The sequence below is a fragment of the Lacerta agilis genome, chromosome 2 (genome assembly GCF_009819535.1).
Source record: "Lacerta agilis isolate rLacAgi1 chromosome 2, rLacAgi1.pri, whole genome shotgun sequence".
NCBI lineage: Eukaryota > Metazoa > Chordata > Lepidosauria > Squamata > Lacertidae > Lacerta > Lacerta agilis.
Genome location: NC_046313.1, coordinates 95998125 through 96024088, shown reverse-complemented (window position 1 = coordinate 96024088; position 25964 = coordinate 95998125). Strand labels below are relative to the sequence as shown.

The 25964-nt window shown below is 44.4% G+C and overlaps 1 protein-coding gene across 29 annotated transcripts in view; it reads right to left on the bottom strand.

The window, feature by feature from the left end:
* Nucleotides 1-25964, bottom strand: part of MAGI1 (membrane associated guanylate kinase, WW and PDZ domain containing 1) — a 464153-nt gene that overhangs the window by 195384 nt on the left and 242805 nt on the right. For 28 of the 29 annotated variants that reach the window (XM_033141285.1, XM_033141282.1, XM_033141284.1 and 25 more), the window contains exon 2: nt 21671-21787. In XM_033141285.1, the coding sequence (XP_032997176.1) occupies nt 21671-21787 (117 nt within the window). Of the gene's footprint in view, nt 1-3463; nt 3522-21670; nt 21788-25964 lie in introns of those variants that run through there. The other variant, XM_033141280.1, reaches the window with a different exon arrangement.

Sequence of the window (25964 nt, the reverse complement as noted above, 5' to 3'; positions counted from 1 at the left end):
CACTGGGAAGGCCTCCGACTTTTCCTTCCACCAATGGAGAAGGAGGTCCACAGTACCCAATAGGATCCTCAGCTGCTCTCCCCAGGAGTTAAGGATTGCTCCCCATGTCTTTCTCTGAATTGCTCTTGTCACTCTGGCCATTCAAAGAAACAATGAAAGCACAGAGATAAGCAGCTCTGGAAATCTCTGCCCCTGCCCCCTTGAAAGCTTTCCCACAACCCAAGAATCTTCAGGAAAAGATGCAGGGTAAATATGTGGAATGATTTTTAGCAGCCAGGGGTAAGCAAGAAACCATTTGTCCAACTTTTGCTTTGCACTCTCATTTGGCCGAGGTCACCCTAGAATTCATTGCTGCACCTGGAATGCTAAGAACAGAGCAGGCGCATTCCGATAACACCATGCAGCAAAAACACTAGAATACCGGTATGTCAGTCAACAGGGGCAGATGACTATAATATAGTTCATTTTAACTACTGCTCAATTCATGTGGAAAATCACGGCCCACCTCCTGATTGGTATGCGTCAATGGGATCATCTTACAATAGCATACCAGTTTCAAAGTCTTAACTTCAAAATACCTTGCACAATTAAAGGTGCAAATTATAGCCTATTCTTAAAGTTGCCCTCCAGCTTATCATACCCATAATTACCTCCCCTTTACTATTATCTTGTCATGATCTACAAGACTGACAAAGAATGCCCTCTTGAGTTAACCATCCATTTGCCAACTTGAGACACCAGAGGCAAGTAGAAGCACATCCACTACAACTGTGGATTTAGCCCAAAGACCAAACATTTTTGTCTGGCTTTTGTCCATAGTGAGGCCATAAAAGGGGTCACAGGTCCAAGCAAATGCTAAATTGCCATCTAGTTTAGTTTGCTTTTATACAGCTTATACATGTTTCCTTTAGGACATTTTAATGCTCGGTTTACTCCCCTCCATCTCGATGATTGTTTTAAGAACTAGAGAGTCCTGCTGGGGCAGACCAAAGGTCCAGCAGTTCTTCCATCCTGCTTCCCAAAATAGTCCAGAAGATGTCTCCAAAAAGCCCACAAAGAGGGCTTGACAGCAATGGAGTCTCCCAGTTGCTCACAGCCAAGTGATATTCAGTGATATACTGCCTTTGAAAATAGAGCCAGCATATAACTGGAGCTATATAGCCATCTTATAGCCATCATGGATAAGAGCCATGGATACAATGGCTGTATTCCATGAATATGTCTAATCCACCTTTTGGGGTCAAACAAGCTACCATCTTAAATGAATAAATGCTCAACAAAATTGATAGAGAAGGTCTAGAAATCCAAATAGGTGGATGGATGGACAGCACCCTATTTATTTATTTTTTGACTTTTTAGAATTGTGCAAAAATAGTATCTCTTGGAGGTCGCCATAAAGCAGTTTCTTATATGCCACCCCAGCTTTGCCCGCCATGCCTGCCTTTTTATGACCCACTTTCAACCAGCTCTACTTTAAAAGCAAAACATTTAAGAAACAGAAGTGCAAAGGCAAGGGCTTATTAATCTTGAGAAGCCACTGCCATTGATGTCAGCATTAAAAATACATCACGCTTGGAAATATTGCCTGCTTGCACACAAGAATGATATTTAAGTAGCTCAGCGGAGTGGTCAATAAGCAGTACTAGGTGATATGAAGTGAAATGTGCAGGATTTGATTACAGAGGATCTCAAGTGGCTTGGCCGTAATCAGAGCTAGTTTCACCAAGTCAATATGATCCGCAAATCATAACTCATCTCTGAGAAGAAAGGTGTGATCAATCTTCATCCTCACAGGCAAAGCTCACAAGGCGGCGGGGGTGGTGGTGGAGGGACAGAATACCACCCTTGCTGGTAAGTTCAGTGCTGACCAATGACGAAGCACCAGTGGTCTGCTACAGTCATAACTGCATTATTTTTTCCTATGTGAATTCACATAGAGTGCATAGTGTTACCAACACACATTTCCATGCATGGCTACATATTCATTTCCTTCCCCCACTGCATTTAATGCACACAAAAGTCCCATATGTTTCCTTGATAAATACATGCAATGTTCATAACTGAAAGCAGCATAAGCCCTGTTGAGCATCCAATTACCTATAGGAATCCTCAGTATAGGTACAACCTGTTAAGCAAGCTTTGCAAAGAAGCATTCTGTTTTTAACTGGGGGGGGGGAGGCTGTGTTGCAGGAACAAAGCTGCCCATTTGCCATTTCGGGTCTTTCTCCAACAGGAGAATGGAACTCCATGCTCATAATATCTCAGAGTCGCAACCATGCATTTGTGAAAGTGGGAGGAGACATATTGTCAACACACAGCAATACACACATTTTCCTCCTATAATCACCCATTATGAAACTGTTTAACATAGCTATGACTACTTAGGGCAAAGAGAAATTGCCCACCCCCACCCCCCAAAAAAAAACCCATCCTGAAGGGAACCAGGAGAAAAATAACATTTAATGTTTTATTTAACATGAATATCATTGTGAGAATTCTAGATCACACAGCGTTCAGTGTGTGAAAATTTATTTTTTAAGTAAAAATAGAAGAACAGCACATATAAAAGATGTGGTTTTAATTCTTCGGCCAACAAGAAACCCTGAACTACGTTAGTATATCTACTCAGGATCTACCAAGCAAAACCACGAGCCCAGCATTCCTAACCGATATCAACCTTCCTGGTTCTACTGCTTTTATAGGATTATGCATCGCAAATTAAAGCCTCTGCTGTCTCTTTAAGGAAACATCCAGTCTCTTCCCGCTTCGATAATTTGCTTGCCAGAATCAGGCACCCAAAGCAGGCAGATCAGTGTAGCAGCTCACAGCTGTCTCCCTCACAGATCCAAGCTTCTTTCTGTAAGTGCTCCTTGCTGTCTCTCTCTCTTTCTTTCTTTCTCTCTCTCACACACACTCATCCCTCCCCACAAACCAAAGGCTCCTCATTTCTATATATACAGACCACACAGGAGAACTAAAAAAGGGGGGCTGTTATTTGCACCCCCTCCCTCCCAGGCAAAGCCCACAATGATGCTCGAAGAGCAACTGCGTTTTCTATTCCAACTGAATTGCTTCAGACTCACAAGGAATTCCCCTGCACACACCACCCTCATCCTTTGGCTAAGCTGCAGGCGAAAACACAGCACAGGGAAATAGTTTTGCACAGCACCTGCCGGACCCTATTGAAATGCACAGGGATGTATGGATGGATTCCCCGCCCGCCCGACCCCACCGCCAACAACAACCGAGACAGCATTGTTCTTCCACTGTGCAATCCATTGGACTGCTGGGCTTCCTTCGCCCTCCTCCCCCCCCCCCAGCCGCTTTTGACATGTTCCTCCCCCCCCCCTCCCGCGCCACCCTTCCCTGGCAGGAGGAGGGGGGGTGTGCGGAACCCCCAGCTACAGACTGACGACCACATTTTGGAATGCACTTCATTAAAATATAGCTGCCCGATTCCAACCTGCAATGCGGAGGCAAGACAAAGCGAGCGCCACGCTTCCCATTGCATCTCGCTCAAAAGCCCCATTGTTCAGCAGGCATCTGGTCCTGATCTCAACCTATTCGTGCCCATTGACCCCGCTTTTCACAGCGCAACCCCGTTCGCGAATGGGCCTCACGTAAAGCTTGCTTGATGAATTGTGGGGCGTTTGGGGGGGGGGGAGAGAAGAGTGGAGGGGGGAGAAGCAGCACTAGCCATCTGTCCTCCCAAGCTGAACTCAGACAGGGTGGCAGAGGGGCTGTACCTCCTTCCCACCCACCCCCGCCACCCTCCACCTTTTCCAGCTGCCTCTCTTTCTCCCCATCCAAACCCCAATTTCCCCATTTCTAGCTTCTGCTCCTTTCCCCCTGGAGCAGGAGGAAGAACCTGGGCTTTTGGCTCGGTAAAATACCGCCACAGCCACCGCCACCACTTGCTGCTATTAAGCATCTCTTGCATCAGAGAGAGAGAGAGAGAGAGAGAGAGAGAGAGAGAGAGAGAGAGAGAGAGAGAGAGAGAGAGCATTCCACACCCAGAACATGTACACACAAACACACACACACAAACCAGCATTCTGACTTGCCTGGGTCCTTCGAAATTCAAGCACCGCTACCAGATTAATCCTTCCTTTGTGAGATATTTTCTGCTGTGCATGTAATGATCCTCAACACTGCAGTAAAAAGGGGGTTTTGTTTTTAAAAAAAAAATAAAAAAGGAAGGAAAGAAGGCAGGAAGGCAGGAAAAGCAAGACTCAGAATTGGGAGGGGGTCAGGTGGGGGTGGCCGATGCTTACATGCATCACAGCTTTTGCCACATGACGGGGGGGGGGGAGAAAAGAGGGTTTTGGAGGAAGGTGGGGCGGGTGAGAGAGACAGAATAAGCTGGTGGCGGCAGCTGACAGCACAGAAAAGGGGAAAAGAAGGAGCCTGCCTTTTATATTACTGGTGACATTTCTAACACATGACAACAACTTCCATCTGTGTTTAAAGCCGGGAGTGTGAGGGGAAAAAAGAGCATTACATCACAATTCCTTCTATTCCTTGAGGTGTCGACACTGTAGGCCAGGGGGGGATTAAAAAGCACCTGTGTGTGTTGAAATGTGAAATACCTACTATGGAGGGGTTTTCAGCCCCCCTTCCCCCCCTCCACATCTCCCTTTTAATTTTCTCTCTGCCTTTGTCTGGGAGGACGCCCAGGGAAGTGTTGAAATGGTACTGCCCTCGTTTCCTCGTTTGCAAGGCAACAGAACTAGAGAATGAATATATATGTATGCATGTGTCTGTAGCAAATGCAGCAGTTCGGTCCCCGTCTCCCCCCCCCCATTTATTTTTAGGCCAAAACCAGGCATTCTTTTTTCTCTCGGTTCTTTCCTTCATAGACATTTTGCTAGAAGGAATTGTGATGTAGTGCGCGACGTTAAATAATGATGGTGTTGCTGATGATGGAGACGGGTTGCAAGGTTATCTAATTATTGTTGTGATTCATGAAGAGTCAAGCAGGTGTGTGCATCTGGGGTGATCTCCATCCGTTACTCTACAATCAGTTCAGGACGGGTTTTTTAATGGATCAAAATGAGGAGGAAAATCAATCCTAGTTCAAAGGCTGATTAACTGGACTGGCTGCAGAATTACTAGGTGGGTAGCAGCCCTTAGAGCCGAAGTGCAGAAATCCAAAAATCAGCATTGCCCTCAGGCTGAAAGGGCAGGCGATTTTCACTTGCTTTTAGGACAACACCTGAAATATTACTACAAGAGGGCAGGGGCACTTTTGGACATTACTAGAAAGTTTTCGCAAAATAAAAGCACATGCACCCTTTCCCCCTCCCATGTCAAACTACTCATTTGAACCTCCTTGTATCTCTGCATACCAACGTAAAGGAAACAGTCTTGAAATGCTTCATTCTCCTCTAGACACATAAACATACTTAATTACTAATTTTGTGCCTAGTTCTTCCAACACTCGGGTTGTGAACGCGATCCGTGCAGGAGGCGCGTTTGCAACCCGCAGGTTGCGATTTGGCGCTTCTGCGCATGCGCGAAGCGCCGAACCTGGAAGTAACCCGTTCCAGTACTTCTGGGTTAAGCGCAGTGCACAACCCAAAAACACTCAACCCTTGGCCTAATGCTGGTCTGCAGTATTCCCAGGCATCCAAGGTGGCATCATTTTCCACTGATGCTGCTGGCACCCTAACTACAATCAGTAGTAGGGATAAACCAAGCTGGGTGGAGGCGGGGGCCGCCGCCAACATCTATATCAGGCTGGTCAAAGGTTATGCTTGAGACAACTGTTTTGCCCAGGCTTCCTCAACCTCGGCCCTCCAGATGTTTTTGGCCTACAACTCCCATGATCCCTAGCTAGCAGACCAGTGGTCAGGGATGATGGGAATTGTAGTCTCAAAACATCTGGAGGGCCGTGGTTGAAGAAGCCTGGTTTGCCTTTCTTCCTGAAATTTGCTTACATGTACATCAGCAATAGCTATGATCCTCTCTTTCTTTAAACTGGAGTGTGTGTTTTTTAACCCACCTTTCATGGCACATTGCCCTCAAGGTGGCTTACAAAACTTTAAAATGCATGTAAATACCATTACCACAGCAAAAAGAAGCAAAGATAAAGATTTTATTTTGCTCCATCCGTGCAAATATTTCCGCTTTTACAACAGAACTTCCTCCTCCCTGCCCTAAGTCCCCCTAAATCTGTTGTAGGGGTTCCCCAACCCTCTAGAGCAGATTTGGGGAAGGACGCAGGGCAGTGGGCACTTGTGGGCACAAGCTCATACAGAAGCTTGCATTCAAGACCTTCACGTCTTGCATTGCCTATCCCTGGAACATTGCTTTGATTTTCCTGGTTACAGACAATTTGTAGCAAGATCGTGTCCTGTTCTGCCAACCCTATGGGACCCACTGTGAGGGTCTTACATTTCTTAGCATCCCGTGAGAGTTGGGTGTTGGCTTGTGAACAGCCATTCAGGATCTTTTCATTTATAGTGAAAGTGACCATAGCTCAATGATTTGAATGTAGAAGGTTCCATGTTCAATCCCTGACACGCCGTACTAAAAGATCAGGCAACAGGAAAGACACCCTAGTTGCACGGACCAATTGCTTGATTCAGTTTAGGATAGCTTCGTCTATTCATCCGATCTGACCCCTGGGCTCGCCTTTTCTGCTGTTTCAGTCACACTTGTCTGTGCCTAGTTGTGGGCTCATTGGGTACCAGAACCATTTACTAAGTCTCTTGGGAAATCAAGGCATACTTTGCACCCACATTATTAGTGAAAGTGGTGCTGCTGGCATTCATCTGCGGCCTTTCTTAATCTGGGTCGCCTGGAAACTTCCCAGTTCTTCTGCTTTAAATGCTTCCCCATCTGCTTCCAAGTCTTGGAGAGATGGACCCACTTTCATGAGACCATTTGCCTGGACTTCCTGGCTTCTCTTAATAATATAATAATAATATTTTTATTATTTGCCCCAGCCACTCTGGGCAGCTTTCACATATATGAAAACACTAAACCTTACAAGAGTTTCCCTATACAGGGCTGCCTTCAGATGTCTTCTAAAGGTTATATAGTTACTCATCTCCTTGTATTCTGATGGGAGGGCATTCCACAGGGTGGGGTGTTCCTTGGGACATTCCTTAGGGTGCCAATCCACCTCCATGTTTGTTGTTCTTGACTTCCAAGCTATAGGCCAGAGAAGAAGAATTCGGATTTGATATCCCGCCTTTCACTCCCCTTAAGGAGTCTCAAAGCGGCTAACAATCTCCTTTCCCTTCCTCCCCCACAACAAACACTCTGTGAGGTGAGTGAGGCTGAGAGACTTCAGAGAAGTGTGACTAGCCCAAGGTCACCCAGCAGCTGTATGTGGAGGAGCGGGGAAGCGAGCCCGGTTCACCAGATTACGAGTCCACTGCTCTTAACCACTACACCATGCTGGCTCTCTTGGAAGTTGGAAGACTGTCCAACTCCAAAAGCATATGCAGGTTCTCACTGGCCCACAGTCCTATGAGAGCCAACACATGCTCCTTCTTAGAAATTGCTCTGCCCTATAGCTTGGCAGCCAAGTATGACGTACATGCCCTCCAAAAGGTGCCCAGTTGTCTGCAAAATTTACCAGGCCCAGCATGGAACTTTACATGTCACACGCAATGGCGCAACAGGAAAGAAACTCTTATCACATAATAGAAAGAGCCTTGAAACAGTTCCAAAAGCTAACACAGGCTCTGGAATGTCTCTGGAGGAGCAGCTAGGGAGAATACTATTTAAGGGCTGCTTCACACACACACAAAAAGGAGTCATGTCACAGAAACTTTAAAGCACCAATGTCCTTTGCATGGCAGCTGTTCCATATGACAGCTATATTTGGAAAAAGCAGTCCTAAGTGTCATTAGTGTGTTTGGCCCATGAATGGTATAGCTAGAAAAGTACTTGTTCAGGAATGGATGTCACCTCATAACAGGACCAGGATTTAGTGACAAATCTCTGACTCTGTCTATATAAATGCTACAGTTTCCAGGGCTTAGACTTGGGAGCTGGTAAGAGTAGGGAAAATGCACCTCAGCATACCGGTACTTCACAGGGACACTGTAATTTTTTTTTTTTAAGAACTCTGTCTGCCAGGGAAAACCTCCTGTGGAAATAAATTAATAATAATAGCAGCAGCAGCATAGACATCTTGGGAGACGCGTAAGCACATGTAAGCAAATTGTTCTCACATTCTCCACCTTAGACCTCTACAGTTCCACTTCACCCAGTTAGGTCAAGGAGAAAGGTATTCCCAACAGATTGCCAACAAACAAGAAGTTTATGGCAAGCTAGAAACATGAATGTTCTCAGGCAGAAGCTAACTTCTGCAAGCAGACCTCTCTTGAGTTTCATCAGCACATATTGGAACCAATTTGCTTAGCATGTGGGAGCACCAAATGGAGAAACAAACTGTGAATTCACATTAGCTGAAAACTCAGCAAGATGTGGAAATCAAACACAGATGGTTCACTTCAGATTAAAGGGTCAGTATTTCGCCTTCTCTTCTCACTTTACAATCTCTTGGATAATATTTAACAACCACCTTGGGTTCTTTCTCCTGTGGGTGTGGAGGAGAGGACTGGATTTTGACACAAAGCCACCAAGGAAAGCACAGAAGCAAATGAGCTCCCACGCCAAGCAGAAGAACCTGTAGCAGAAAGAAAGCCTCTCTCTGTGCGGATTCACACATGCATATTTATTACTTGATGCTGCGGCATTTGAGCGATGACTTGCATGAGAGATACCAATTAGAGACCAGACAGCACAAATGGCCTTCTTTATTTATGATTTGCTTGCTTGTTTAAATTTATTACTCCTTTTACACAAATGTCTCAGCATCACTTACAAAGTAAGAGTACAATAATGCAGCCCACCAAAAATATTTTAAACAGTTTCCTAATATGATCCCAAATACAGTATTCTTCACGCAGAATGTTCCTCCATTCAGCTGAGTCACTGACTGGTAAGTAAAGGCATATTAAGCAACATATGTGAGTGCTTTCAGAAAAATTATTCATTCAGTAGTGGAAACCAGATTCTGGGAACTCTGGGATAGGACCATACAATCCAGCACTAAGTCTGTGCAATAAATCACCATATCATTGAATACCTGTATCAAAATAACTTCGTGAAAAGTGTTTTCAAAAGGGCAATATATTCAGGTGAACAAAAGGTGGAGACTTAACAGCTTCCCAGGGGGTAGCTCAGCTGAACTGATATTTTACAAATACTTAGGAGATATGGATTTGAAGGGGGGTTTAGACCACATTCTGGTCCTACAGGTGGTATCTAACCCCAAGAAAACTGGCGCTAATACGCCCAGGAACCTCACCAAAATGCTGGAGAGGGTGCACCTCCACAGGCACATACTTCCACATGTGGTGGGAGTGCCCCAAAATCCAAACATTCTGGACAACAACCATACGAGAAATATGTAAAATAACCAAGCAAGTGTTAAAAACCACCCCAGAATTGGTCTTACTAAACATCTTCCAAGACAATAACGCCCACTTACAACACCAAGAACTAATAATCCATCTACTCTCAGCAGCCAGAAACATCATAACCAGACACTGGAAAGACATGTCAGGAGTAAGCATGGATCAATGATACCAAGTAGTATGGGAAACAGCCCTACTAGAATAACCAGTAAGCTGAAACTGGCACGGGGACAAACAGAAGAAGACGCCTTCACCCCGATATGGCTCCCCTTCATCACACACACAGCCCAACAAGACAATGACAAAAATCTATTGACAGCATACAAATCAGTATGGCTAACCTGATCAAAAACACTCACCCACCCCACTCACTCAGGAAAAAAAGACCACCACAGCCAACCACAAATGAACAATCACACCCTATGCCAACCCCGACCTCTCTCACCACCAAAGGAGCACAAGCGAAAAACAGAGAACCTGCACAAACCGCTGATACCAAACCCTACATATATTAAGTAAATTAGAAACATTGTCACCCCACCTCACCCATCTGAAAGGAGGTACAGCAGAACCTTCTGCCGCGATGGGAAGGCCCAGAAATGTCCCCTGCTGCCACAGATATATATTGTAATATATCGAGATATCGTGATATTTAGCTGGTGTTATATCATGATGTTGAAAAGCAGATATTGCCCAGCCCCATCTAGCACCTTACTCAATCCCTCACCCACAGCTGAGAGCTACCCTGCATGTTTCAAGATGCTTCCCATTTTTGTTGCTGCTGCTGCTGGCATCCATCTGTCTCGAGAGACAATGGATTGTGCTTCCGAGGATGAAGTCAAATAGCTGGAGAAACACAGCGCCTGCTGTGGCTACAGAGACAAGTAAGTTGTAATTGCTGCCTCCTGCATTGTTTTTGCTGCATTAGCAGCACCAAAGTTGACCTCTCTGGGGCACAAGCCTGGGCAGTGTGTATGGAGATCCTGAGCTGCCCTGATGACAAGCCCACCAACCTTTTGGGCTTGCTGTTGCACTCCAAAGGAAAGCAGAGCAAGACACTTGGCACCAGCTTGGCTGCAGGGGTTACAAGATGCCATTAAGGACTACATTCCAGATTTGTGTGGGGTTTACTCCCAAAGCCTTTCTCACAAATGAGTATAGCCACAAGGTAGCAGAGGTTTAGGATAAAAGTTTCCCTTTTCCTAGAATAGCAATTTTCCCAGCTTGACCAGCCCCATCCGCCCCGCCATTCCCTCTACAGCACATGCAGAAACCACCTTCTTGCACATTGGACTATCGGTCTCATTCGCTCAATCCACCAGAGCCTGTCTTCGCATGCAGGGCAAGTCCCTAACTCACTGAGCATTTGAGAGCTAGTGGCTGCAGCATCTACTCTTTGGAATTCCTTCCTCTTGAATAACAGACATGTGCCACCAAGGTTACCTTTTCCTCTTTCATCAATTCTTTGAAGTTCAGATCTTTCGCAGTCTACATCTGCATTGGAATTGTTTTCAATGCCATTATTATTATTATTATTATTATTATTATTATTATTATTATTATTATTTTAACACAGTTTGCCACCCTGGGCTCCTCTGGGAAGAGGGGAGGGATATAATTTTTATGAACAACTAACTAATGCCAGCAACTATTCTGACATACGGCTGTGTACACACACCCATTAAAGTCACTATGCATGGCTGCTGAAACAAACAAAACTCCTTTAAAGAGAGTTAATAAGAAATGTAGTTTGCCAACTGCATTCTTTTCACATTTTCCAAGTTCCTGGATTATGGCTGAGCTCATCCTTGTACTGAAGCACTCACCTGGTAGCCATAGGCAACAAGGAACCGCATGCAAGGAAACATCTGGGATTCTATGCAAGAGGCTAAGTGGGTTCCTGGGGGAGGAGGGCCAGAGCTGGCATTATCAAGAGGCAAATGAGGCAATTTCCTTAGGCAGCAAGGGCAGGGAGAAATTAGTGACCCGGCCCCTCTTAACTAGCTCATCTCATCTGACCAGCCCACAAACCCATCCAGCCACCAAGGCTTCCATATGGTTCTTTAGAATCATACCTGGCCCCCTTCTCCTACCCTGCTCTCATCTCCCTCTGTCCCTGCCCACCTGTTTACTTGTTAACCCTTTTGCTACTGTTAATGTAGCTCCAGTACTGGCCACACCTCAGCCCGCCCGCCCCCCCAACCCCTTTCTCAGAGCGAAGTTGAGCAGAGTGGAGCGGCAGAGGCACAGTGTTGTCACTGTGTTAGCAGGAGTCAATGGGTAAGTGGGCAGGTTGAGGACAGACAGAGTCCATGGTGGAGGTAAGGAATAACCTAAGGCTGCAAAATTTCTTGCACTCTATGAATGGAGCACTCTGTCCCTCCTCTCCGCAAGGCATAGGAACCAAACGGGCTGCGAGAGCACAGAATCCCTCTCCTCTGCACCCAGTGCAGAAATGCAGCGGGCCCTCCTCTAGTCCGCAGCAGACTAGTAAATAAATTTGCAGGTGACTTCCTTTTGTCAGCTTATTTACAAGGCTGAGCGAGCTCAATATCCGTGGCCTGTGATGCAAAGTAATTTATGCATGTCTCTAGCGGCTGCATTCGGGTGCAATGTTAACATGTAATTTAGTTGGAAGACAAGCAGGACTATTGGGCAGCGGCTCCCACACTTCTCCCCCCCCCCCCCCGGACCATATGAATATTGCTGAGGGTCCTGGCAGACTAGAGACTTTTCTGCCTCTTGTAGCATTTGTAATGCATTGCACTTGATTATGCGTGCTTTCTTGTGTTGTGTTTTACTGCGTTACAGTTTGAATTCCACAGAGTTCAATCTGTAATGCGATAAAGTGGAAATGTAAGAAACAAATCAGCAATAAACATGCAATATGAATGCGTAAAGCAGGCAGGCCATGGACCACATGAACGAAGTCCGCAGGCCACAGTTTGGGACCCCCAAGGATAGGAGATCAGAGCTCTGGTGTTTCTACATCCCTATTGCCAGCCTCACCCTTTTTCAGTTAAAAGACCACATTCCATTCCCCCAGTCTTCTATTCCAAAGAAGCAGGGTAGACACTGGGGCCTTTGAGAAGCAGTCCTCTGAAGGTAGCAATGCTACATCCTCGGAAGAGAGGGGCACTAGCATCTTAAACTTATCTGACAAAGCATTTCTGGGTTGGGGTCTGCTGCCTGCCCTTCCCCTTCTCTGCTTCTGAGTCCTCATCCTCATCCCCTCTCACCCTAAATAAGAGGAATCTGACTTTAGGATCATGACAAGTAGTATAAGAACAAGCCTGGTCTTGGATACACACCCCTCCCCTCCCCTCCCCTCCCCTCTCCTCTCCAGGTGCAACTGCAAGAAAGAGATTGCACCCATTTTCAACTGAGCATGGTTACTCACTTTGTCTAAGCCAAGAACTGTCATTTGTATTTAGAGGGGGAACAAGACAAGATAATTAAGAACAGTTTGAAGCTGGCTAGTTCCCCTAAACTGCAGTTAGCACCGACCAGTGCTTTTTTCAGGGAGTACTCAAGGGTACTAAGTACCTGCACCTCTTTTGTTGTTGTGCTTGTTGTTAAAAAGTGTGGCACTTACTGTAACAACTTAATGGTGAGTACCCACACCTATTTTTCGGGGTGGGGGTGGAGAACTGGCGCTGACCACTGCTTGGCCTGGTTTTCAATCGCCTGTCTGAGAGCCTATGCAGTCCTGGTAAGCATTACTTTGTCTTACTGTATCGTGCAAATAAGGCCTTTGTCAGGATTCAGACATAACTGTAACCATGGTTTACCGGACACAAAAAGCTTCTAGACTTTTCCTTGTGGCTATGCCAGAGCAGGGGCAGAGGGACACCCAAGCACGGAGGCTACAGAACAGTTTAGAGCTCCATGCAAACCAGGCCAATATCTACCTGATCATTTTACAATATACGTCTCATTTTCAAGATGCATTAGCCCTTCAAGGGCCATTTATTATGCATTCCCACTCAAATAATAATAATTTTCACAATTCTCGTTGAAACAGATGTGTCTCTGCTTAAATCACTAATTAAGTGCATCACAGGACATTGCAATTCTTAAAAGGCTATCAGAGGAGGGAACCCCTCCCTCCTCCTCTCCATTCTTAAACAAATCTGCTCTGGCAACTTCCCAGCAATCTTGACTTCATAACTCAAGGCCGTAATTATTCAAGGAGGACAAGTCTTTGATTATGGATATTTCCAGAGTGTTATGACTTAAGCAGAGAGATTTATTTTCACCTTTAACAGAAGCAGAACTGAAAATATTTGCTTTATGTGCTAATTGAATTTTAGCAGCTGGACCTCTCTCTCTCTCTCTCTCTTTCACACACACTCACAATATTCTCTTGAACCAGGGCAACTAATGTTCAATTCAGCCATAAAACTTAAGGAATGAAGCAACTGAAGTACTTTCTCTCAATCTGGAGCAGCTCGTAAATTCCTAACCATATGACAATGGAGAAAACTTTAATAGCGCACTGACCACATTATTAAACTGTGATAAACTGGGAGGCAGTATTAAAACAAATAGGGAGAAAGTACATGAGCAAGTTGACATTCATTAGGCAGTATTATAACCTAACACTGGGTTTTGGATGTGGTGTGCAGAAACCACCCTCCCTTCCAAATCCTGTTTGGATACATTGACTAAAGTTAAGCTCTAAGCATTTTGATGCGACATCAGGTTCCGATGAGATCAATGGGGCTAACTATGCCAACTAACTAAGTATGGAACTATGGAAATACATTACAGTCGTACCTTGGAAGTCGAATGGAATCCGTTCTGGAAGTCCGTTCGACGTCCAAAACGTTTGGAAACTAAGGTGCAGCAGGAAGCCACGGAAGCCGCATCGGACGTTCGGGTTCCAAAGAACGTTCACAAACCGGAACACTCACTTCCGGGTTCGCGGCGTTCGGGAGCCAAAACGTTCAACTCACTAGGCATTTTACTTCCAAGGTTCGGCTGTCTAACTAGGCACACTTATATCCAAGCTAACATAAGCTATGGGAGAAGATGCAGAAGTAGGAAACCAACTGCATAAAGGGGTCCATCACCAGTTGCTGATCATTGCCAAGCTATCACACTTTACTTCTAAACTGCTCCTGAGCTCCATCTCATGAAAAAAAAAAATCCCCAGATGGCTATATGAAGCTTTAACCCATTCCATGTTCCCTTGATGGAACTCCATGATTAGGCTTTGGGAGACAGTTTTTTAAAAAAGAAGAAGCTCCCACTCCCTCTTGGTGCTTAGAATTCACTCGAGAGAGCATGCCACTATTTTCTGCTGACGGAATATTACATTTGAGATGCACATCTTTACTACATCTGAGATTGTAAAGAGCACTAATAACTCAGCATTAAGCTGTAATTTCTTCCCTCTTGGCCACCGGCTTTCAAGTCTCAATACCTTTTAGGACCACTTGAATACCCACTGCAGATTCCTCACAATGAGGACAAAGCCCTTTGGAAGCCCTTTGCGTGTCGTAAATATGGGAGCAAACTGAAGAGCACTGGGAATTAATAAAGAAACAAAGGCATCTAAAACCATCAACCATCTTCCCACACTACTTACTGGAACGCTGCTTGGCAAGTGATGAAGAAAAACTTAGGAGATGAACTTCAGGGAAGTGTTTGCTCTGATTTTTGTTGTATTCCCTTAATCTCTGGCCACTTTGAAGCCGCTCTTGAATCATGCTGGTCAGCATATGGGTCCCCCCCCCCCACGTAACGAAAAATTAAACCTGAAATGGTTTGCTAGGCTGAAAAATATAATACGGGTGGCTGCTAAAGGCGAAAACAAATAGTTGGGTGAAACACCAAACAGGATATAAAACTTATAAAGATTCTTATTTTCAAAAAAGAAAGAAGTTCACATTTTGAACTTACGAACCAGTTTTAGCTCAGTGCTGCAGCACAAATTGATAGAAATGTAGAAAGCATCTTAGGGAAACAGAAGTGAGTCTTTTACCCAGGACACCTCAACAATGAGTGTGGCAAGTTTACAGTGTGTAAAACATGGCCAGCTTTCCTCCCTTATTGGTAATGTGGACCGGCAGGGACCAGTGTGAGCTGAATTACTCCTCTGAGGTAGTAAATGTCTGTATACATTTACATAGAATACAGGTTTATTCCCTCAACAAGAGCTAGGCCTAAAGATAACGCTTAAGAACCTTGGGGCTTAAGAATTAAAGCTTGAGAACTTTGTTTCCGTTTCGAGTTACGGAATGAAACAATGGGCACGGATAATGTTTTTCGCAACTTTTAGTCTTCAATTCTGTTGCAGCCAGAAATACATCCTAGGGCAGGCATAGGCAAACTTGGCCCTCCAGCTGTTTTGAGACTACAATTCACATCATCCCTGACCACTGGCCCTGTTAGCTAGGGAGGATGGGAGTTGTAGTCCCAAAACATCTGGAGGGCCGAGTTTGGGGATGCCTGTCCTAGGGGCTTGGATGGTGTGGTCCTTTCTCCACCACAGGCAGAGAGGAGGGTCTCTGGACGGAGCAGGAAGTCCGTGTTCAAATTTAGCTGCTGCATGTTGAACAGGACACACAATGTCGATACGCGAGGGGAGCTCTCAACTCCAATGCACCATTTTAAGTCTTGGCTTAACAATATGAGTTGCAGCTCTAACAACCTTTGCTTGTTTGTGTAATCGTGGGGCTTTTATACTACCAACGACATAGATTATAATTATACACACCAGAGTTCATCTGAGCATACAGCCTTCCTATGGGATCCACCATGTTGGATTTCACTGCACATGACACCACTTGGAAAGCAGATGAATCTATCTGCATAACATGTGGGAATACGTTTTGGGATTTCCCGCGCTTTTGCCGCTTTATTTGTCCTTCCGCGCTACTGCACGGAAAGAAAGAGGATCCGGCCGGAGATTGGCGCCTGGATCCCTCCGCGCCTGCTCGAAAGCGCGCCAGGAAGCCTCCTGGTAACGGTCACAGGACTTGTTTCCCGCCCGGAAACACTGACTATTGCAATGCTGTTATTGGTTAATGCCTATTTCATGACACTGTATAATTTGCTAATAAATAGCCCTGCTCCTGTTGGCTCGGCGATGAGTAGCAAGAGACAAGCCTAGCGAGACAAGCACGAGACAAGCACAGAGAGACAAGCACAGAGCAACAGAGAGACAGAGAGCTCGCTCGTACTGAGTGCACTTGAAACCATCGACTGCAGTCTTCTTTTTTATTTGGCCTCTTTCCTGCCTTCGGCCACACCTTTTGCTCTACTTCTTGCTGCCTATCCTATCCTCTTCACTCCTTTGGATAATTTCTCACTCACTGTAGTCAAAAATCGAGTACACAAATCTAATAAAACCAAGATAATGAAAATCTAGTAGCACCTGCATGAGAGAATCTGTACTAAAAGGGCCTTCTGTTTCGTGCTCTCAGTCGCATCGCAAAATGCCAACACAGGTGAATCTATAAGATCTTCTACACCTTAGCAACAAAATGACACCTCATTTGGGGCTTAACTGCAGATAGGCTGGCGTGATATATCGCCTCGGTTCAGAAAGTGCCCATTTGTCATTCCTTTGCAATTTTTCACACTTGATTTAAACACAGTAACATATGCTTTTTAGGGACGCAGGTGGCGCTGTGGTCTAAACCACAGAGCCTCTTGGGCTTGCAGATCCGGTTCGAATATTCGCGACAGGGTGAGCTCCCATTGTTCGGTCCCTGTTCCTGCCAACCTAGCAGTTCAAAAGCAAATCGAAGTGCAAGTAGATAAACAGGTACCGCTCCGGCGGGAAGGTAAACGGCGTTTCCGTGCACTGCTCTGGTTCGCCAGAAGCGGCTTTGTCATGCTAGCCACATGACCCAGAAGCTGTCTGCAGACAAACGCCATCTCCCTTGGCCTATACAGCGAGATGAGCGCCACAACACCAGAGTCGTCCGCGACTGGACCTAACTGTCAGGGGTACCTTTACCTTTACCTTTAACATATGCTTTTAAGTCATTTCCCCAGATGTAGAGATGCAACTCAGCTGCATAAAAAAAAGAACTAGTTGATTTTGCTGCATTTTTCTTTGTAAGTTCTGGGAGCAGTTTTTAAAGGCAGGAATATATCAAGCTCGGCTGGCTATTAGACTGCTCCTCTACCACAGCTAAAGAAACCAATTGATCACTGCAAGAACTGTAAAGCTGCCTATGGCTGCTCAATTTTGGCCGTGGCTGTTTTTCTTAAGTATGGCGTCTCCTTCCTAATTCAGAATAAGGCAGCGGAGGTTGTTGATCAATGCAGTGAGCTGCACGTTTTGAAAACAGCTATTGTTCTACAAGCACTTCTGTGGTTGTCAGCCAGCCCTTCTCCCCTGCCACACATGCGATTTTATTAATTTTTGACTTAGTTTGGTTTTGCAATGTAACATGTAACTGCACTACTTAGAGCCAAATTTTGAGGAAAGGACCCATTTTACGCATTTGGGCCCATTAATCGTCTGTTCAGCAGAGTCCTCTGGTTGCAGCAATAAGGATCAGCAGGCAGTCAAGGCATGCTCAGTTTGAGTGACCTTGTGAGCCTTTAACATGTTTACCACATAATCAGCAGGGAATTCCATTTTCAAAATACAAGACTTCATAATCCATTAGCAACAGAGATTGGCCCAGAGCACTGGATTTTCTGATCACGTGCATCAAGGAATAATAATAATAAAAAATATTAGTATGCAGCAGCCAGATTAATCTTCAGCCCTGGAAAAAATCTCCTCCCTCCCCCTGCCCTCCCCCACTTCACCACTCCCAAGTACCAAACAGCCATACATACAGTGGCTTCATTCAGTTTCAAGCCTGCACATTTTTATCACATCCAAAGCCCATAGGAAAGCTCCTTTGCAGAAAAACGCCAGGGGGGGAGGGGGAGGAGGGGGAGAGGAGAGAATGCTCTTCAGCTAACTGCTCTACAAAGGTAAGTATTGCATAACAAACCAACTCCCCCTTCTAGGTTTGTCTGTCGGTTATATAATTGTGAAGCATGAATATAGATGTTCATTTTAATGCAAGCAGAGAAAATCGTCTCCCATTCACAGTGTCACCACTCCCTTTCCTTTCCTTAAAAATAAAATCGCAAAATGTATGTTAAAAAAAAATCTCCCTGCTAAACACCCCCTCCCCCCAAATACACACCCAATTCTATAATCAAGGCCTTGGGTGAGATTAAAAAGCAAGCAAAGTAGTTTAGCTCACAGTCAAGTCCAATAAATCAGAGAAAAGATTCAAGTCGAGAGCATTTCAAAACGTAACCTTGGCAACGCAGAAAAATGCTCCAACAGAACTTGGGCTCGTTTTGCTTTATTCGTCATTTCTGGAACTGTAAAGAAGAGGAAGATGATGCAGCAAGAAAGTTGGCGGCAACAAGTTGCAGATCCAGGGGGTTCAAAGGGCACACGGCTCCCTATAGCTAACATTCTTCAGACCCTCAAAATCTGACACTAAGTACAGCTGACCAAATGAAAACAATTCAGCGTCTTGTTGTTTTTTTATATATAAAAAAATGTGTAGCCCATGTTGCCTTTAAAAAGGGGTAAGGAAAGTAACACATTTAGAATACAATGATAAAAATACCTAATTCATATAAAAGCCTTAAACATGTAACACGTTTTTAAAAATTAATTGGTTTGTATGCTACGAAAGTAACTGAACGAGTGCTTCTGTTCAGCAATGGAATTCTGCTCCCTTTTCTGCCTCCCCTCTTGATGCGCTCCCCAAAATATACTGTACTTTTCTGTGTATAGGATGAGGTTTTTGAATTATAAAATAATGTGAAAAATTGGGGGGGGGGCGTCTTATACACAGATAGTACATAGGGTGGACTGGGGATTGGTTGGTGCAGCGAGCAGGAGATTGTCAGTGGTGATTGGTGGCTGTGACAAGGGTTGGTGTCGATTGGCCATCGCTGCGGCAATTGGGCAGGTGATTGGTGGCTGCCAGTGGTGAGTGGACTGATGATTGGTTGCTTTGGCGAGGCGTGGAGTTGAGCGATTTTCAGCAGTCCCTCCCCAAAAAGCTCAACAACTCTTGGCAATCTTCCCCCCTCCCAAAAAAAAAGCTGAACAAGTCTGAGCTATCTCCCCCCACTTTCTTAATTTGGAGTCCCCCCCAAATAGGGGGCATGTTATACAGGGGGTGTGTTATACACGGAAAAATACGGTACTCTGGGGGCTCCTGCTACCCTCTGGAGCATATTTGGTGTGTACAGAGGCATGGGAAGGGAGGAAAGGGTGAGCAAGTTGCATTGTGGGGACACAAGTCATTCTGCTTTTGCAAGTAATATGGCTGCATTCAGGTGTGGGGCTTTATTGTATCAGGGTTTTGTTTTGTTTTTGTTATAACATTCCTTCTACATTGCAGTACCTGTTGCATTACGGAACGGTGCCTTTTAAATCAATATAGGCTACTACTACGCCATGCTGAATTTTAAAGGGCAGGAAAGAACTGTATGCCAGGATACCACCCAAAACCGTGTCACATATACTCATGACGGAGTATATACAGCTAGCCGTAATGACGGGGACAATTAGAGGATATCTGATTCAAAAGGTACAAAAAGAATGGGAAACTTTCTCGAATTACCTAAACCAATATAATAATATCAAAATCTCCTGGTAGAATCAAGGTGACTCTTGTGTATAAATAGAATACTAGCATGTTATTGGAAATGACCTAAGGAATATATATTCATATAATTAGACCTGTGTGTTAAAAAATGGTTAAGATAAAGAAGTAAAGAGTACAAACGGAAGTTAAATTTGTCTTTTTGTTTATTGTTCAAAGTTTAATGTATGTTTATTTCCACCCTTTCCTTCCCCCATACCCCATTTACCATTTACCCCTCTTTCCCACCCCATATTTCCCCAACCCTCTTTTTATTTGTCTCTATGTTAATACAGTATATGTTAAGATTTGTTAAGCTAAGTTATGTAATGTAATGTATTGTTTTGTCAATTGATGTTATGTTGTTATGTTATGTTATGTTATGTTATGTTATGTTATGTTAGTGCTAAGTTATGTTAGGTTGTCAGGTGATTCCATGTTCTGTTACTTTGTTATTTTGCATTATGTTATATTATGTTTATTATGTTCTGTTACTAGTTTTGTAAACAAAACAAAACAAAACAAAACAAAACCGTGTCACATGGGCGGCAGATCATAAAAATCGTGGGAAAGTTACAACACAAAACTCCTGCATTTTTCTGAGTTGACGGGGTTGCAAACGTATTTGCCTTTTTTCTGGAAACAATTAAAACAGAGGTGAGTACTAAACCTATGCTAGATTCTGCAACATTTCCAGAAGTGGCTTTTAAACTGTGTGAAAGACCACATAAAATGTGAAAATTAGCAGGTAAGGAAACGTCAGGAAATTGGACCAAAGTTTAACACCAACTCTGTAAAAGCTGGCCTGTCAAGAGAAAGGAGATACGCTTTGCAAAAGAGTCAGGATTGAGTATTGAGAAGGTTCCAACTTGCAGGGCATCTATCCTGCCTTTATACATTTTTTTTGGTTCAAACTGAAGGGCTCTCCACAGATATCCAAGTATACTGGGGGAGAAGTAACCAAATTGTTGGTTTGGGGTGAAAGGTGACTTTTGAGCCAAAGGCAGCTTTTAGGTCAAAACCAACGTTTTTCATATTGTTAACAGGAACTTATGAAGCTCTCTTCATTGATCCACATTCACTATGGAACATTTGATGCTGCCAAATATTGGGCCAGGTAATTGTTCAATCTAGCCCACTGTCATCAGTAGCCTTCCATGGTCTAACGCAAAGGTCCTTCCCATCACCTGCTACTTGATCTTTTAAACAGGTGATGTCAGGGATTTAATTTGGGACCTCCTATAGGCAAACCATGGGGTCTGGTCCATGGGGTCACAAAGAGTCGGACACGACGAAACGACTCCTGTAAACAACAACAACAATAGGCGAACCATGTGCTTTAACCACTAGGCTGTTGCTCCCTAATTTCTTAACCTTCTCCATCCAAGCACTTTGTGCAACTGGAGACAAAGCAAATCCAGCATTTTCTTAACCACCACCGGAAGCAAGCATCACTTCCTAGTAAGAAAATTAAACAAAAAAAACCCAGGTCTCCACACAGCAGCCCCATTGGCTGTCATCTTAGCACCAAAGGGTTGTTTGTTGGTTTTTAGTTTTATTATACTAAATTCACTAGATGAATTGTTAGCTACTTACAAGGCACAGCGTGGCGATAAAGGTTATCTCTAATAGTCTGTTGCAGCTCGTGATCTGGAGATCCTTTCTGAAACCTCTGGTTGAGATAATGTCTCAGATCTTTGTTCAGACGACTTCCTGCAAGAAAAAGAAAGAAATCACAAGTTGAGCAGAGAAGGGATTAACATTGCCAGCTCTAGCTAACATTAGGCTTGCAATTTGCAGTTCCTCTGAATTATGGTATGCTGCTTTCATGCGTCTTTTCTGTAAATGGCTAATTACCAAAAATAACTTGCTGCAAACATGAAATCTCCCTGGCTTTACAACCCCTCTTCCTTCCTGCTGGTGCTAAAGGGATTATCACCCTCTCTCCTAATAGCACATATTTTTTTCTGCACTGGGAGAAAAAACGACATAGACAAAATGATGATGGGGGAAATATTTTAAAAGGGAGAGCATTTCTTCTTCTACACAGCCCAAGGCTTGGGTAAAAAGGAAGGCTGGACACACAGATTAACGTAGCAGATCTGCCTGGTCTTTAGTTGGGAAAAACTCAAATAAACTAACATTTGCAACCTCCACAGCAACTAGGTCTGGGTAAAGTCTAAACATCCACTGCTTTGACTTAGACAGGCCTCCAGGTTTCATATCCTAGATCAGTGTTTCCCAAACTTGGGCCTCCAGCTGTTTTTGGACTACAACTCCCATCATCCCAGGCTAGCAGGACCAGTGGTCAGGGGTGATACAAACTGTAGTCCAAAAACAGCTGGAGACGCAAGGTTGGGAAACACTGTCCTAGATGATAAGCAGACATTAAGCCAGATCTCCCCATTTGAGACAAAACTCTGGTGTAAATGAACCAAGAACAGAGCACCAAAACCAGCACACACATGAAGGGGGGGGGGAGGCAAAGCTAAACCACTAAGTTCTACTCAGGGAGACCTATTGAAATCAATGACCCTAGTTTAGTCACATTCATTAATTTGAGTGGGTCTAAACTTAGCTGAATACCACCCATTATGACCAAATCTACCCAGTGGGTTGAAACAGTAACATTTCTAGTGAAAGTTTGAAAGATTACCAGCTGAAGAATTGGCTATGCTTCCTAACAATTCGTTTCCAACACCAGTCTGCTAAACTAATAGCAGTCTGCACATATTAACGGTAGCTTGACCAAGCAATGGGTTTCTTGATTTAATAGTGCCTAATATCTAAGCTGCAATTGCATCTCAGTTTTTCTGGTGACAAAGAAGGATGTATAGGTTTCTTTTAAGTCAAATATATTACAGTGTCATGGGATGTTTGTACAAGTAGGTGAAATATTCAAAGGCGAAATTGTGCAGTATCAGCACACACAATTTATGCAGGATATAAATCATATATAGCTTCTTCTTTTTCTTCTATGTTCATAATCATATACATCAATAAATGTACTCATTAGTTATTTTGGTCATAGACCAGCAGGGACTTAATGTGCTGTAGTTAAAAATATGTATTTGAAACACTTAATTAAAAAAAAAAAATCAAGGATCTTCTAAGTTTTTCTATAGGAACAGAACTCCATTAGAGACTTCCAGGACTAATCACTGTTCTGGGATTTGCGAAAGAGACATTTTTATTAGTCCTGTTGAATTCCCACTAATGAGCTCCTAGCAGGGCATGGGATCAGTCAACCCCCCCAAAAGGGGGGGGGGGATAAGGGGAACAATTAAGCAACACTTCTCTTTGTCACATACTCATCTATTTTTACACTTCCAAGAGTCCCACAAGGGCCCAGCAAATTCATTCTCCAGGCACGCGAAATAATTAAGCTGAAATGAAATTGTTCCACTAATGCAAACTCCCACAGGATTCAAGATACCTTTGCAAATCCCACCGCCACCCCATTCCAGTTTTACTGTACGTGCTCCAAGAGTTTTCCAGTGAAAATAAGTACATTTGCTTTGCCTTATATGGAACAGGGGTGCCCTCCCCCCAGTCACAGCCACATGGGAGCTACCTTTCATATAATTGTAAAGTTGGAAGGGACCATGAGGATTTTCTAGTCCAGGGTTTTCCAGAGATGGGTCTCCAGCTGGTTTTTTTTTGGGGGGGACTACAATTCCCATCATCCCTAGGTAGCAGGACCAATGGTCATGGATGATGGGAACTTTAATCCAAGAACCCTAAATTTGGGAAACCCTGATTTAATCCAACCCCCTGCAATGCAGGAATCTTTTTGTCCAACGTGAGGCTCAAACCTTTCCAACTGTGGGTTTTCAGGAAATGATGTAAATATGTGGCTGCAGCACACTGCTTGGACCTTGAGTGACCATTGTTTAGGAAAGACTCACAGGTTTCCACCATTCACATAATGCTCCCAGCAGCGCAGGATAACATTACAGAAGAGTGGCTCCTATGTGGCTATGGGCAGAAGACACCTGAGTCTTCTCATAACAAAACAACTTGCCACTAACACTGCACTGCCACTGTAATTTCCCCAGCTGACATGCCCCTCCTCACAAGCAAATGAGAGGAAAACAGTTGGTAGAGCATGAGAACATAAGACTCTCAATCTCAGGGCCATGGGTTCGCTCCCCCGCCCTCCGCGCAATCGGCGATGGAGGAACCGGCCCGAGGTTGGGTAGGTTTGCTGACCCCTGAACTAGATGACCCTCGTGGTCCCTTCCAACTCTGCTATTCTATGATTCTATGTTCCAGAACCATAATGAACTCAGCACAGTGGATGGTCAGATTGCAAGCACTGAAGCCCTAAGCCTATATAGGTTATCCTGTCTGAAGCCCTCAGTTCAATCCTGCCATTGCAATAAACTACTTTCCAGTAGCAGTTTGAATCATCTCCAATTGAAGGTTATGGACAGATTCTACGATTTAATTGGTTTAAAGATTTATATGCCGCCACGATGCCAAATGGCATTCAAGGCTGCAGGACAAAATTCTACTGAAAAATGAAGCTATCCAGAAGCCATCCAGCATATAAACACAGAACCATACAAAAATGATATAGAAGGTTATCTATTTCCACCCTGCCATGGTCAGACAAGGGAGGAGGAGTTGGTTGAGTCAGTTCCTATCCCACCTCGGAAGAATGAGTTTCTCAGGGTAGCTGAAGAGGCAGTTGGCCGATTGGCAGGACCTGGTGAACTGGAGGAGAAGGGAAAGTCAAGAGAACTGGGCCCATCATGATTGTCTGCACTGTCACAAACAGCCCCAGCAGCCACACCATCATGGCAGAAGCACTTGTTTGCAAGCTCGGTCTGCTCACTTAGGACAAAAATGAAGGGCAGGCTTTGTCCCACTCCTCTTTAAACGTGGAGCAGGGTGGGGGCACATTAGGTGTTGGGACAATGTCTTTGCTCATGCCTAGTTCTGCACCCTGGAACTTTGCAAATGGATCTTTGAGCAGTACTGTACATCCTGTATTTTGAGCTAATGCTGAGACTCTGTGCTGACTTACGGAATAAAGCTTTTGGGTTTCCTGGAGCCAAGAGTCTCAAGTATTGTGCCCAAGGGTGAAAGCCAAGGCACTTACATTTCTTAATTAGTTTCCGTCATTGTTTTATCAGCTTGTATATTTCGTAACTGTGTTGTGTAGTGGTTAAGAGTGGTAGACTTGTAATCTGGTGAACCAGGTTCGCGTCTCCGCTCCTCCACATGCAGCGGCTGGGTGACCTTGGGCTAGTCACACTTCTTTGAAGTCTCTCAGCCCCACTCAGCTCACAGAGTGTTTGTTGTGGGAGAGGAAGGGAAAGGAGAATGTTAGCCGCTTTGAGACTCCTTCAGGTAGTGATAAAGCGGGATATCAAATCCAAACTCTTTTTCTTCTTCTTCTTTTCATGACATTCTGGAAACCCATCTGAGATCACTATAATGAGTGATGAAGGGCAGTCTGCAAACCTAGGTGACAGATACAATAAATATGTGTGTGCACATATTCCCAGACCCCACCCCCCACATTAAAACGTTAACGGTAGTTATTTTTTTGTCAAAGGAAAAATAAGAATTCTAGGTCAGTCTCGGCCTGTATACCTGAAGGAGCGTCTCTATACTAATCATTCAGCCTGGACATTGTGGTCCAGCATCCAGGGCCTTCTGGTGTTTCCTTCACTGTAAGGTTACATGGAACCAGGCAGAGGGCCTTCTTGGTAGTGGCGCCTGCCCCGTGGAACACCTTCCCATCAGATATCAAGGAAATAAACAACTATTTGACTTTTAGAAGACATCTGAAGGCAGCCCCATATAGGAAAATTTTTAATGTTTGATGCCTTATTGTGTTTTTAATATTTTGTTGGGAGCTGCCCAGAGTGGCTGCGGC